This window comes from Polyodon spathula, chromosome 10 (genome assembly GCF_017654505.1).
Source record: "Polyodon spathula isolate WHYD16114869_AA chromosome 10, ASM1765450v1, whole genome shotgun sequence".
NCBI lineage: Eukaryota > Metazoa > Chordata > Actinopteri > Acipenseriformes > Polyodontidae > Polyodon > Polyodon spathula.
In genome coordinates, this window is record NC_054543.1 from 547,980 (window position 1) to 561,683 (window position 13,704).

At 47.4% G+C, this 13,704-nt stretch overlaps 3 protein-coding genes across 3 annotated transcripts; 2 read left to right on the forward strand and 1 right to left on the reverse strand.

Annotated features, from left to right (window-relative positions):
* Positions 1-1,225: 1,225 nt before the first annotated feature.
* Positions 1,226-4,244, reverse strand: LOC121321690 (39S ribosomal protein L43, mitochondrial-like). The gene is made up of 3 exons (XM_041260691.1): positions 3,982-4,244; positions 3,521-3,627; positions 1,226-2,082 (listed from the first exon to the last, which is right to left on the reverse strand). Exons 1-3 carry the CDS (start codon positions 4,110-4,112, stop codon positions 1,835-1,837), a joined length of 486 nt encoding a protein of 161 aa, XP_041116625.1. The 5' UTR covers positions 4,113-4,244; the 3' UTR covers positions 1,226-1,834.
* A 389-nt stretch (positions 4,245-4,633) lies between these two features.
* On the forward strand, positions 4,634-7,482 carry LOC121321689 (mucin-2-like). The gene is made up of 2 exons (XM_041260690.1): positions 4,634-4,701; positions 5,142-7,482. The coding sequence occupies exon 2, from the start codon at positions 5,182-5,184 to the stop codon at positions 7,387-7,389; it is 2,208 nt and encodes a 735-aa protein (XP_041116624.1). The 5' UTR covers positions 4,634-4,701; positions 5,142-5,181; the 3' UTR covers positions 7,390-7,482.
* Positions 7,483-7,594: 112 nt separating this feature from the next.
* On the forward strand, positions 7,595-13,269 carry LOC121321621 (twinkle protein, mitochondrial-like; the record flags this gene model as incomplete). Its single annotated transcript, XM_041260625.1, has 5 exons — positions 7,595-8,633; positions 9,234-9,474; positions 10,294-10,401; positions 10,526-10,667; positions 11,675-13,269. Coding segments are annotated over 5 exons (1,806 nt in total), but the record flags the coding sequence as incomplete, so codon positions are not given.
* Positions 13,270-13,704: the final 435 nt, after the last annotated feature.

A 13,704-nucleotide genomic window follows, 5' to 3' on the forward strand; every position in this document is an offset into this window, starting at 1 on the left:
AAGTGCCTCAGGGACTTAAACATTGGCTATGTTTACAGCACACACAGAGGTCACTCTGACTGTAGTGCTGCTATTCCTGCTAGTCCTCTTTTATCATTACACAGGTTTACAACAAATCTGCAGTAGGTCTCATTGTATGGGAAGTAAGCAGGGGCTACGAATGAAATATGCATTGCATTAAAAAGTGTTTACAACAATTTAGAAGGATATTAAAGTTCTAATTTTACTTCCCTATTTGAGGCAGTCCGGGTTTCCAACAGGCTGAACTGGATCTTTCGACTTATCATTCTTGCTTTTTTTCTACCTCTGTAGCTGGTTAAATGTAATTGATTGAACTACACATTTACACAGATGAACCCGCTGTGAGGTAATTCTGAGAAGTCTGTTGTGAAATTCCTGAGAATGTACTTTTGTTAGGCATGAGGAAGCATTGCTAGCTCCACTGAGCCTGAATTATTTGTTCTGGAGTTGTGCAATAAGCATTCTTAAAACAATATTTGAAACAGGATTACAGGAGTTAAGGAAGTGTATTTCTGTTTCAGTAAGTTGATGAATTTAGTGCACTTTGACCCCTGGAACGATGTTAATTGTACCAAATTGGCACTGGCCTGCCCCCACCAGGCACTCCACACTCGGAACGCACATTTCCAAAATCTACAAAGGTACAGTACGATGACACAAACCAAATCTCTACAAAGGTACAGTACGATGACATAAACCAAATCTCTACAAAGCCCGTTCCACGCTGGGTGTCACAGGCATCGAAACACAGCCATTGTTTAAACAGCAGTTGTTCATTATTTGACTTGTTCTAGTGGTTAACTGGCACACCTGTCTCTTCACATGGGTTTGGCTGCTATCAGTTCCCTTCTCCACATTGCAAACATACCTGTAACTCTATCATCACAGAGGTTGGGCCTGTAGACAATGTATCCTGCTGCTACTGCACTATTGTCTCTGGAACCCATTGTTCTGGTAAAACCTGAAATCTGTACTTTGTTTGGTTGCCACTATGGAATAACAATATCCTCTTGGTGTCTTCTTGTCTTTATCACACCCAGTTTGAATGCAGTTTACCAACTTCAAAAATCCTAACAGTAGCTTGTCATTGTTTGTTACTGGAGAATCTTACTACTCTGTGAGTATTTAAACCTGGCAGAGCTTGATCCATCACCCCAAACTGTAAATGTGGTGCATCTGCTCAGAGCAATTAACTAACCACATGTAAGAGAATAAGAGAATTCTTTTAATAGGATTCAGAATACATTTTAATCAGCAAGCAACTGGCAAAGCTCCTATGGTGCAATTTAAATATCATTAGATACATGTCACATTGCCCAGCACTGACTGACTGATGAAAAAGAATCCCGTGGCTCTGTATTTCTCATGAACTGAACTGGTGAACTGAAGCGCTACTTGGTTAATGGCTCTGTATTTAGCAGGTGTTTGTGATCTGAAGCTCTGCTTGGTCAATGGCTCTGTATTTAGCAGGTGTTTGTGATCTGAAGCTCTGCTTGGTCAATGGCTCTGTATTTAGCAGGTGTTTGTGGTGCTCTGCTTGGTCAATAGCTCTGTATTTAGCAGGTTTTTGTGATGGTCTGAAGCCCTGCTTGGTTAATGGCTCTGTATTTAGCAGGTGTTTGTGGTGGGCTAAAGTTTGGCTTGGTCAATGGGTCTGTATTTAGCAGTTGTTTGTAATGGTCTGAAGCCCTGCTTGGTCAATGGGTCTGTATTTAGCAGTTGTTTGTGATGGTCTGAAGCCCTTGGTCAATGGGTCTGTATTTAGCAGTTGTTTGTGATGGTCTGAAGACCTGCTTGGTTAATGGCTCTGTATTTAGCAGGTGCTTGTGGTGGGCTGAGGCTCTGTTTGGTTATTTGGGAGCTGCCCCCTGTGCACCCTGAGGGAGGGGGGCCGGTTCGTGAAGGGGTGCCACTGGCCCTGGATGCTGGGACTGTCGGTGTGGATGGGTTTGCGGATCCGGATGACCTCCAGCCCAGACTGGCTGGACAGCTTCTTAATCAGCTGGGTGATCTCCTCCGAGGTCTTGCTATTAATAGGCTCCTCTTTCACAGTGCCGTTTACTGAAACACGAAGAAAGAAAAGTCAGCCGGCCACAGTACAGAAAACACAGCGGAAAATGCTTTCGGAGTTAACATTGTCAACAACGGCTCCTTTACTAGAGAAACGCCGCTGACATTTATATCACATTGCAATCCCTCTGAACTTTCACAATGCATGCTTGGGCCTTTCAGGAACATTACACATAACTGGACACGCGTGCATCTCTGTTTCAACGTCTGACAGTGAGAAACGTGTCTGCATGGTCACAGTATGGTAAATATTTACAGAAAGTGGTTAATGGTTTCTTTGTGTCAATATCGGCCGTGGTCTTGTTCAGGAGACCTGCCCACACTAGGAGTGGGGTTGCCGTGGGTATCTGACATCTCTTCCTAACAGCTCTGTCTCCTTCAGCCTTGCATCTCTGTCCATTTACAATCCCAGCTAACCTCACCTAGGATTGGATGTACTCTAGTCAGTATGTGGAGTGTCTGTTTGCTTACAGTTTCCTATGAGGTCTGACTCTGAAACACCAATCTCTGCTGTACAGGAAGGTTTGGCTCATGTGCATGGATTCCCTCTGGTTAAGAGCAAGAGACAAGGGGGGCAAGATAGAAACGGCTGAGAATAAACTGGTGCATATTCAGCAGGGAATTCTGCACAGCTTGTACTAACTGTATAATGATAGCTATGAAGAATACGTGTGTGTTAACAGCACCACCTAGTGTATGAAGTTTGTACTGGATTATTTCAGACGTGTTAACGCAGTCACATGGATTGGACTCATCACGTTTTATACATATTCATATTGAATCAATCAAAACATTTTCATTGGAATGCTTAAAGTTTTGTGAATAAGGCCCAAAAATACTGATACTTAGAGCTTTGGTTTCTTGAAGTGGAAATCTGGTTTAAGAGGTTATTTGCACCAACCAACCACCCCAAGCATTAGAGTATGCAGCTTCAAATGACATCAATGTCTTTTTATTTCACTTCCCTCTTACTATCCTTTGGTATTTCCAATCACTCTGAACGGGTCTCATATAAATTGGATTTTTTGATAATGCCAATGTTAAGATGCTTTTATTCTCTTTCAGCACGGACACATGTAACACAGGCTAGAGCTGCAAAACAAAAACAAAAGTGTCTGTTTAAATTGAAGAGCCAGTGCCATCTATTGAAACAAGCTTCCTTTTGCATTGCAGTCAACACACAGCACCTGCACACTGGAAGCAATGCAGACACTGTGCTGCGCCAGCCTGTGTTACACACATGTGGTGAAAGAGAACTCAACTGCGCTCTGCTGAACAAACACAAACTGCAGACAAAGACATTTAAACACACAATTTGAGCAACTACAGTAGGAATCACACAGAGTGGCTGCACCTGCATTACAGCGAGGTAAGAGGGCAGTGCAACGCATTCTGAAGCTACTTTGCTAAGCTGTGTCTCGATACTTACAGTATTCAGCGATGATTTTCGGAATTCTGCACCGCTGGGGAGTCACGTAGACCACTATCCCAGGATTCTGCTTGGCAAAGTCCACCACCTTATCTTCAATAAACTCTCTAGGACAAGGAACCAGATCCGAGGATTACCATTAAAGACGGATAATGTTGTATTGTTATTTTTAAGGCTTATGCAAAGGGACCTCAAAGTGAAAGACCTCTTAAAGACTGGTATTAAGCACTAGTTTTCCTTATAGAAAAACAACTGTCAAATTCCAAACCACACCAGTCAGGGATGCCACCTTCCCTGTTTACCCTGGATTGGGCCTCAGAGGTGACGACCCTAACCCTGGTGGTGTGTGCTTGCAAGCAAGTAACTAATGCTGATATATTTACCAGTGTGTCTGTTACATTAATTCTGTAATTACCACCGTGTGCTGCTGTATTCAGCTCTGTATTATTATTATTTATTACCTGGCACCGAGGGAAGTCTGGGCATCCTTAGAGAAGACGAGGGAAATCCGCTTGATCTGGCAGACGTACCGCCCGACTCCATTCTGTAAGACGCTCTTTAAAAAGCGGCTCGGCGTGCCTCTAGAAGTCATGGTGGCTAGCTCGGAGTAAGCGCCTTTATTTTATTTTTTTTTCCAGCGCAACATTACAAGGCAAAGAAGACCATCCTGATACTCCGCAAACTGAGGGTCACCCAGGGGCTTGTGAGCGAGTGCAGTCGGGAAATCGTTCGGTTAGAAACAAAGCGCACGGACAGGAGGGGACCGAAGTTCCTACTTTGTGTTACTGTTAGGGTTATCTGTAAAACTGACACTTTGTCACGAAAAATATACACAATAATACATTTCCAGTTGATCGTGTTATCACTGAATAGTATTCCAAATGTCACCAGTGTTTGTGTGTTTTATTTATTTATTTATTTAGTTTCTTTGCAGCCCGGAGTTGTTTTGTGAACACGTCCACATAGTTGCACAGATATAGCGCGCAGGTAGACAGAGATAGACATGTGGGAAAAAAAGATACCAAAAACAGCCTCTTTGTTGTTTATGTTGTGTACATGCTCAGAAACAAAACTTATATTTAGCAACACAGGCTGCCTTGTTCTACTTGTGGTTGTTGCTTGCTGTGTTCCACGTGTGTTTTCTCGTTGAACTAGTAGGGGCAAACACGATTGATTTACAGGTACAGTATTGAATTGCATGTTCAGTGTTATTGTCTTTACTATTGATGTTGTTTGCAAACAAATATGTGTTTAGATGATTCATAAACACGCAGACATTATTTTAGTTAACAAAGCAGTTCTGAAGTACGGTACGAAGTCATTAGGTTACCGTTACTTTTTGTTTATGTGCAGTTATGTGGGCGAGGTGCACTCTAACGCACAGAAGACAGAACTGACTTCAAATCTCATTGCCCGTGCTTGTTTATTTTTAAAAATTTTTATAATACACAATTATTTCTTGTGCTTGTCCTGCCAGATTTGCAATGCTGTCATAGGTATTTCCACACTGTGCTGCGGGGTCATTGAATCGCGCACTGTGTGATCGTTGGTTATTTTAAATTCCACTTTTTGTTCCATGGGCAACAAACTGTTGTTCATGTCTTTGTTTAATTTCTTCCAGGTTTTTCAAAGCGATGTCTGCTCATTGCTAACTGAAGAGAATGCAGCAGACCCTCGTCTTCTTGAGGAGGCCAGTCATGTTTCTCCAGGAGGCTTGTTACAGTGCCAGGAGGCTGCACCACTTGAGCCTCTACTCCACCTTCCTGTGGACTCGGTGCCAGCGCAGCCCAGTGTGCGTGCCGACTCCAGCTCCATTGCACTACTCCACCTTCCTGTGGACTCGGTGCCAGCGCAGCCCAGTGTGCGTGCCGACTCCAGCTCCATTGCACTACTCCACCTTCCTGTGGACTCGGTGCCAGCGCAGCCCAGTGTGCGTGCCGACTCCAGCTCCATTGCACTACTCCACCTTCCTGTGGACTCGGTGCCAGCGCAGCCCAGTGTGCGTGCCGACTCCAGCTCCATTGCACTACTCCACCTTCCTGTGGACTCGGTGCCAGCGCAGCCCAGTGTGCGTGCCGACTCCAGCTCCATTGCACTACTCCACCTTCCTGTGGACTCAGTGCCAGCACAGCCCAGTGTGCGTGCCGACTCCAGCTCCATTGCACTACTCCACCTTCCTGTGGACTCGGTTCCAGCGCAGCCCAGTGTGCGTGCCGACTCCAGCTCCATTGCACTACTCCACCTTCCTGTGGACTCGGTGCCAGCGCAGCCCAGTGTGCGTGCCGACTCCAGCTCCATTGCACTACTCCACCTTCCTGTGGACTCGGTGCCAGCGCAGCCCAGTGTGCGTGCCGACTCCAGCTCCATTGCACTACTCCACCTTCCTGTGGACTCGGTGCCAGCACAGCCCAGTGTGCGTGCCGACTCCAGCTCCATTGCACTACTCCACCTTCCTGTGGACTCGGTGCCAGCGCAGCCCAGTGTGCGTGCCGACTCCAGCTCCATTGCACTACTCCACCTTCCTGTGGACTCGGTGCCAGCGCAGCCCAGTGTGCGTGCCGACTCCAGCTCCATTGCACTACTCCACCTTCCTGTGGACTCGGTTCCAGCGCAGCCCAGTGTGCGTGCCGACTCCAGCTCCATTGCACTACTCCACCTTCCTGTGGACTCGGTGCCAGCGCCAGCCCAGTGTGCGTGCCGACTCCAGCTCCATTGCACTACTCCACCTTCCTGTGGACTCGGTGCCAGCGCAGCCCAGTGTGCGTGCCGACTCCAGCTCCATTGCACTACTCCACCTTCCTGTGGACTCGGTGCCAGCACAGCCCAGTGTGCGTGCCGACTCCAGCTCCATTGCACTACTCCACCTTCCTGTGGACTCGGTGCCAGCGCAGCCCAGTGTGCGTGCCGACTCCAGCTCCATTGCACTACTCCACCTTCCTGTGGACTCGGTGCCAGCGCAGCCCAGTGTGCGTGCCGACTCCAGCTCCATTGCACTACTCCACCTTCCTGTGGACTCGGTGCCAGCGCAGCCCAGTGTGCGTGCCGACTCCAGCTCCATTGCACTACTCCACCTTCCTGTGGACTCGGTGCCAGCGCAGCCCAGTGTGCGTGCCGACTCCAGCTCCATTGCACTACTCCACCTTCCTGTGGACTCGGTGCCAGCGCAGCCCAGTGTGCGTGCCGACTCCAGCTCCATTGCACTACTCCACCTTCCTGTGGACTCGGTGCCAGCGCAGCCCAGTGTGCGTGCCGACTCCAGCTCCATTGCACTACTCCACCTTCCTGTGGACTCGGTGCCAGCGCAGCCCAGTGTGCGTGCCGACTCCAGCTCCATTGCACTACTCCACCTTCCTGTGGACTCGGTGCCAGCGCAGCCCAGTGTGCGTGCCGACTCCAGCTCCATTGCACTACTCCACCTTCCTGTGGACTCGGTGCCAGCGCAGCCCAGTGTGCGTGCCGACTCCAGCTCCATTGCACTACTCCACCTTCCTGTGGACTCGGTGCCAGCGCAGCCCAGTGTGCGTGCCGACTCCAGCTCCATTGCACTACTCCACCTTCCTGTGGACTCGGTGCCAGCGCAGCCCAGTGTGCGTGCCGACTCCAGCTCCATTGCACTACTCCACCTTCCTGTGGACTCGGTTCCAGCGCAGCCCAGTGTGCGTGCCGACTCCAGCTCCATTGCACTACTCCACCTTCCTGTGGACTCGGTGCCAGCACAGCCCAGTGTGCGTGCCGACTCCAGCTCCATTGCACTACTCCACCTTCCTGTGGACTCGGTGCCAGCACAGCCCAGTGTGCGTGCCGACTCCAGCTCCATTGCACTCCCTCCCATGCAGTGCCTGGCTCTACAGCACCAAGAGGAACTTTAAAAAGGTCCTCAAGTCATCCCTGGACTGCTCTGTCCCCCCAGTGAGTGTGACTGAGATCAGGCAGTACCTGCGCTCGAAGGACATCCCATTTCGTGACGGTTACAGCTGCCTGCACACCCCCAGCCTCTTCAAGGAGCAAGGAAGTGACTCAGCTGTCACAGAGAAGGAAAGCTTCTCCCTTTTTGTTGACAAAACCACGGGCCGTTTCCTGTGCAAGGAGACCCTTGTGGAAGGGAGTGACTCAGCTGTCACAGAGAAGGAAAGCTTCTCCCTTTTTGTTGACAAAACCACGGGCCGTTTCCTGTGCAAGGAGACCCTTGTGGAAGGGAGCTGGGAGGACTTTCAGGACTGTGTGGAGGTGATGCAGAAGGAGAGGCAAGGATCCCTCAGTCCGGAAGTCCTGTTGGGCTATCCTGACAGTGAAACGGAGCTGGATGAGAAGGAGATGGACCACCAGGAGGTCCAGAGAATCTGGTCCAGCTCAGTCCCCTTCTCGGACCTTCTTGAAGATGATGCCCAGCTGGTGAAAGTCATGTTTGGCATGGGGAAGATCTCCAGCACCACCCTGAAGAAATTTGGCGTGAGGTTCTTCAAGCCCACCAAAAGCCTGGTTTTGCCCTGGTTCAGTGGCCGGGATTCCAGCCTAAGGGGGCTGAAGCTGCTGTCTGCTGAGTGCAAGGGTGAAGACCAGGTCATCTACAAGGATGTCACTTTTCCCAAGCCTGGTCTCTACCACAATCTCTTCGGTCTTCACTTGATTGGCCGAAAAGACACTGAGGTGGTGCTGACCAGCCGGGAGGTGGATACCTTGGCAGTCAGCCAGGCCACAGGGCTGCCCAGTGTGGCCCTGCCCCGAGGGGTGAGCTGCCTCCCTCCGGTCCTCCTACCTTTCCTGGAGCAGTTCAAGAGGGTCACGCTCTGGTTGGGAGGGGACCTGTGCTCCTGGGAGGCCTCCAAGATCTTTGCCAGGAAACTGGGTTTAAAGCGTTGCTCCCTGATCCGGCCCGGAGAGGCCCAGCCTTGCCCCGGCGATGCCCTGGCCAAGGGAATGAACATCAACAAGATCCTTAAGGCCTCCATCCCTGCTGCCCACAAGTCCATCATCTCTTTCAGACAGCTCCGGGAGGACGTGTTCGGAGAGCTGGCCAACAAGGAGCAGGTGGCTGGAGTGAAATGGTCAAGGTTCCCCGAACTGAACAAGATTCTCAAAGGCCATCGGAAAGGGGAGCTGACTGTCCTCACAGGTAACTGGACGCACTGTTCTCCTGTCTTGTTGGTTTGGTGTCTATTAAAAATCTGAAAACTGTAAAATGGAAATGTAATTGAATACATACATATAGGAGGCTATGTGGTCCTGTGGTTAAAGAAACAGGCTTGTAACCAGGAGGTCCCTGTTTTAAATCCCAGCTCAGCCACTGATTCACTGTGTGACCCTGAGCAAGTCACTTAACCTCCTTGTGCTCTTACAACATACGAGACACCCATTGTGATGGTGGTCCACTATGAAAGGTGCTATATAAAAATAAAGATTATTATTATTATTATTATTATTATTATTATTATTATTATTATATATAGGAAATTGAAATAAGTAGCTGCTTCTCGCACTTGTATTCAGTATGCATTTTCCATAAACAATTTTCAAAGATTTCTGTTCGATATTTGCAAGCTTCAGTTTCCAGATTATTCCATTAAACTCGTTTTGTGCTTATTTGTCAGAATTGCGTTTTTACAGTTCAAGAGTGAAAAGTCTGAAGCGCACTTTCGTTCGGCTGCACTACAACACAGTGTATTCCAGTGGAAACACCACACGAGTTACACTGTTCCTTTGTGCTCTCCCCCAGGACCCACAGGCAGTGGGAAGACGACCTTCATCAGCGAGAGCGCTCTGGACCTGTGCATGCAGGGTGTGAACACGCTGTGGGGGAGCTTTGAGATCAACAACGTGTGGCTGGCCAAGATCATGCTGACGCAGTTCAGCCAGCAGAGGCTGGAGGAGAGCTTGGACCAGTATGAGGAGTGGGCAGACCAGTTCGAGGAACTGCCCCTCTACTTCATGACCTTCCAAGGTCAGCAAAACATCAAGTAAATCACCCCTCATACACTCCCTTACAACAGCTATGGACACAAGATTTGCCGATTTGTTTCGTGTTAGATTCATATGGAATGCTGCAAAGCTAGGTAGGTTTCATTCGACTTTGTGATGCAACACTTCTGGCCATAGCAGGAGGTTCTGTTCAGCATTGTGCAAGACACAGTCTTTACAAAAGAATAAGCATTAAACTTTGTCACTCCTCTGAAGGTGCCTGCTTGCCTTTGTTTGTCTTTGTTAATGAATCATTGAAGCTTACAAAATACTGAACAGCTAATTCTGTGTAAAAGACCAGCAACTCTGCACGATGAACTGTATCTATTGTAAAGACCAGCAGCTCTGCACTCTGAACTGTATCTATTGTAAAGACCAGCAGCTCTGCACTCTGAACTGTATCTATTGTAAAGACCAGCAGCTCTGCACTCTGAACTGTATCTATTGTAAAGACCAGCAACTCTGCACGATGAACTGTATCTATTGTAAAGACCAGCAACTCTGCACGATGAACTGTATCTATTGTAAAGACCAGCAGCTCCACACTATGAACTGTATCTATTGTAAAGACCAGCAGCTCTGCACGATGAACTGTATCTATTGTAAAGACCAGCAGCTCTGCACTCTGAACTGTATCTATTGTAAAGACCAGCAGCTCTGCACTCTGAACTGTATCTATTGTAAAGACCAGCAGCTCTGCACTCTGAACTGTATCTGTGCTAACTGCTCGTAGGTAGATGGGATGGTTTGGGAGCTGTTTTCTCTGGTAGTGTAACTCTTGTCTTCATGTGTTAATGCCACACTCTGTTTCCCCCCAGGACTGTGATTGACACCATGCAGCATGCTGTGTATTTGTATGACATCAGCCATGTGGTGATTGATAACCTGCAGTTCATGATGGGCCAGGAGAATCTGTCCGTGGATAAGTAAGAGAAAGCCTGCACTGCTGTACACCTCACTGCACCTCTTTAACTGGCCGTGCTGGGAACTGCTCAGACACTCATGCTAAGCTTTGTTTGTGTGTGTGTGTGTGTGTGTGTGTGTGTTCAGGTTTGCTGTGCAGGATCACATCATCAGCACCTTCAGGAAGTTTGCCACAGGCAGCAGTTGTCACGTGACCCTGATAATCCACCCCAGGAAAGAGGAAGATGACAAGGAGCTGCAGACAGCCTCCATATTCGGGACTGCCAAGGTGAGTGCAGAGCACCTCCTACTGGTGGGAGCACAAATGTACACCTTAAATGTAAACCATACCAGAGGTTTATAAAGTATTCCCTTACCAGAGTACCCCAAAGTGCCTAATTGCTGGGTGGTAATGCTTTACTGTAGGCTTCGAAACTCCCTCCCGTATAACCTCCTTTAACTGCAGCGCTGCCTTATAGCTGGATAAAGCCATTCCAGTGGGGCACCTAACTCCAGGACATTCTAAAAATATATGTTTCCAGCCACACCAGGAAATGCATGACCAAAATAGATAATGGTAGGAGAGCTGTTGCTTTATTGATGGAGTTTGGCTGGAAAGTTAGCCTTTCATTTTTGATTTTATTCATTCATTCTTCAAGCAGGAATAAACCCATTGAGAAAAAGCCTCATTTACAAGGGTGTCCTGGCAAGACGACCAGACACAGACAGCAGTCGTTTCACATCATTGAAACCACGTCAGCAAGCATACTTTAGAGCAGCTCCCATGCCTCCTCAGTGGAGGAGACAAGCTCACCTCTATTCCAGTTCAGCATATTCAAGTCCTGTAGGAAAGCCTGCTCACTGAAATGTGGAAGTTGTCGCCTCTCAATTATCCTGGGCTTTAATTTAGGAACCTGTCACTTTCCGATACACAAAATGACCTTGTGGTCACTCGACGTGACAGATACCAAGCACACTAAGAAGACTCTTGATGTTTGTCAAAATAAGGTCAATTGTTGTAGCTTGCTCGGGGTCCTGGTAGATATGTTAATAAGCTGACTAAAATCACGTTCCTCACAGAATGCTTTAACACTTTAAAAGTGATGCTAGCTTTTGTACTTTTTGCAGTGAGATGTACAACACAGGGTTTAAAATGCACTGACAGGTTGGATTTGGACAGTTTCCTCCTTGTGATACTTGAGTCCCTCTCAAATGTATATTAAGAAGAAAGCGCTTGAAGCACTATCTTTCTTGCGTCCCTTCAGGGGTAAAGCAGTAACGCATGCTTGCTTGTAGGCCAGCCAAGAGGCAGACAATGTGCTGATCCTGCAGGAGAAGAAGCTGGTGTCCAGCCAGGGGAAGAGGTCCCTGCAGGTGGCAAAGAACCGCTTTGATGGAGATGTCGGCGTCTTCCCCTTGGAGTTCAACAAGACCTCCCTGACCTTCTCTATACCCAGAAGCAAGACTAAACTGTGCAAAGTCAAAGGAGACACAACAGAGACCTCAGAGAAACCAGTGAAGACATTGGCCAGCGCTGGGAGAACCCCTACAGAGGAGGGGGCCAAGAAGTAGGGAGTGGACTGTTTAAAATCTCCACGCAGGAGAGAGCTCTTATCATGAAGAAGTAGGGACTGGGCTGTTTAAAATCTCCACACAGGAGAGAGCTCTTATCATGAAGAAGTAGGGACTGGGCTGTTTAAAATCTCCACACAGGAGAGAGCTCTTATCATGAAGAAGTAGGGACTGGGCTGTTTAAAATCTCCACACAGGAGAGAGCTCTTATCATGAAGAAGTAGGGACTGGGCTGTTTAAAATCTCCACGCAGGAGAGAGCTCTTATCATGAAGAAGTAGGGACTGGGCTGTTTAAAATCTCCACACAGGAGAGAGCTCTTATCATGAAGAAGTAGGGACTGGGCTGTTTAAAATCTCCACACAGGAGAGAGCTCTTATCATGAAGAAGTAGGGACTGGGCTGTTTAAAATCTCCACACAGGAGAGAGCTCTTATCATGAAGAAGTAGGGACTGGGCTGTTTAAAATCTCCACGCAGGAGAGAGCTCTTATCATGAAGAAATAGGGACTGGGCTGTTTAAAATCTCCACACAGGAGAGAGCTCTTATCCTGAAGAAGTAGGGAATGGGCTGTTTAAAATCTCCACACAGGAGAGAGCTCTTATCATGAAGAAGTAGGGAATGGGCTGTTTAAAATCTCCACACAGGAGAGAGCTCTTATCATGAGGGTTAAATTATTGTGGTGTGATTTAATGATGAACTTGGGCTCCTACTGAATGCCTAACACATAGCACCAGTCAGTAAAAGAAGTCAGGTGATTCTATACTGCCTGCGAGCTGCTGTTTGTAATTGCAGGGGAAAAATAAGACTGCACTCTTGTAAGTTCCTTTTATTTATTTTTCATTGGATGGTGTTGTAACAGCGATGCGAGTGAGTGCCCTGAATCAAGTGAGTGGAGAATGAGACAGAAGGACGTGCTGGATTAGAACCATCTGATTGGCTGCTTTCATGATTTGTACATTTTGAGACGACTGCAGTTCATCATGATAGTCACAACATTGACATCTTTGTTATGCACACGAGTCCAAAGTCAGTGGGTTAAGGGTATCTGAGTGTTGACCACGACTCGCTCTTCTGTTACAGCAGCTACTAAGCGTCACTGCTGTAGTTAGTAAGCACCGTGGTTACTGTCACTGCATTGTGCATCACATTCTGTAGGTCTCTGTTCTGCTGTACAGGAATGCATTTTCAAATCAGCAGCACATTAGCAGTAGGGCTATGTGTGTTTGACAGAAACAGTACTGTGAAAAAAAATGGTTTTACTGTATAGTCCTAATTTTTGTACCACTTAGCATTTATATTACCTTGTTGAAAATATTGTTACCTGAAATATTTGTACTTTTAATAATAAAAAAAATACATTCAGCTGGTGTATTTTTTACTGGTTTCAATGTTGGAGTTCTCCACAAGGGGTCAGTAATGGAGCATGGTTTGAATCAGATGGGTGTTCAGTGAATCGTGCACAGGACAGAAGAGGGGAGCAGGGTGGTTTTTCAAAGGATGTAGAATAGATCAGAGGAGTTAATGGAGTGATAATGAGAAACATTAGTAAGAGCTTTTATGAGGATTACAATTTAATACTTATTACAATAGTTTTTTATTTTTTATTTGATGATCTATGTGATCCAGAATATAAGATGATTATGTTAGCACCCCAGCCCGAAATACGCCCCCATCTAGATCTTGTTCGGGGTGGGGTTTTGTTGCGAATGAACCCATCATCATGATGCAGAACATTCACTTAACCTGAACCAAA

Excerpts from the sequence above, each read along its gene's own strand:
- LOC121321690 (XM_041260691.1), bottom strand. The coding sequence starts at position 4,112 with ATGACTTCTAGAGGCACGCCGAGCCGCTTTTTAAAGAGCGTCTTACAG. Across the intron at positions 3,628-3,981 it reads CAGACTTCCCTCGGTGCCAG|AGAGTTTATTGAAGATAAGG; the intron begins GTAATAAATAAT and ends TCCTTGTCCTAG. Across the intron at positions 2,083-3,520 it reads GAAAATCATCGCTGAATACT|TAAACGGCACTGTGAAAGAG; the intron begins GTAAGTATCGAG and ends TTCGTGTTTCAG.
- LOC121321689 (XM_041260690.1), top strand. The coding sequence starts at position 5,182 with ATGCAGCAGACCCTCGTCTTCTTGAGGAGGCCAGTCATGTTTCTCCAG.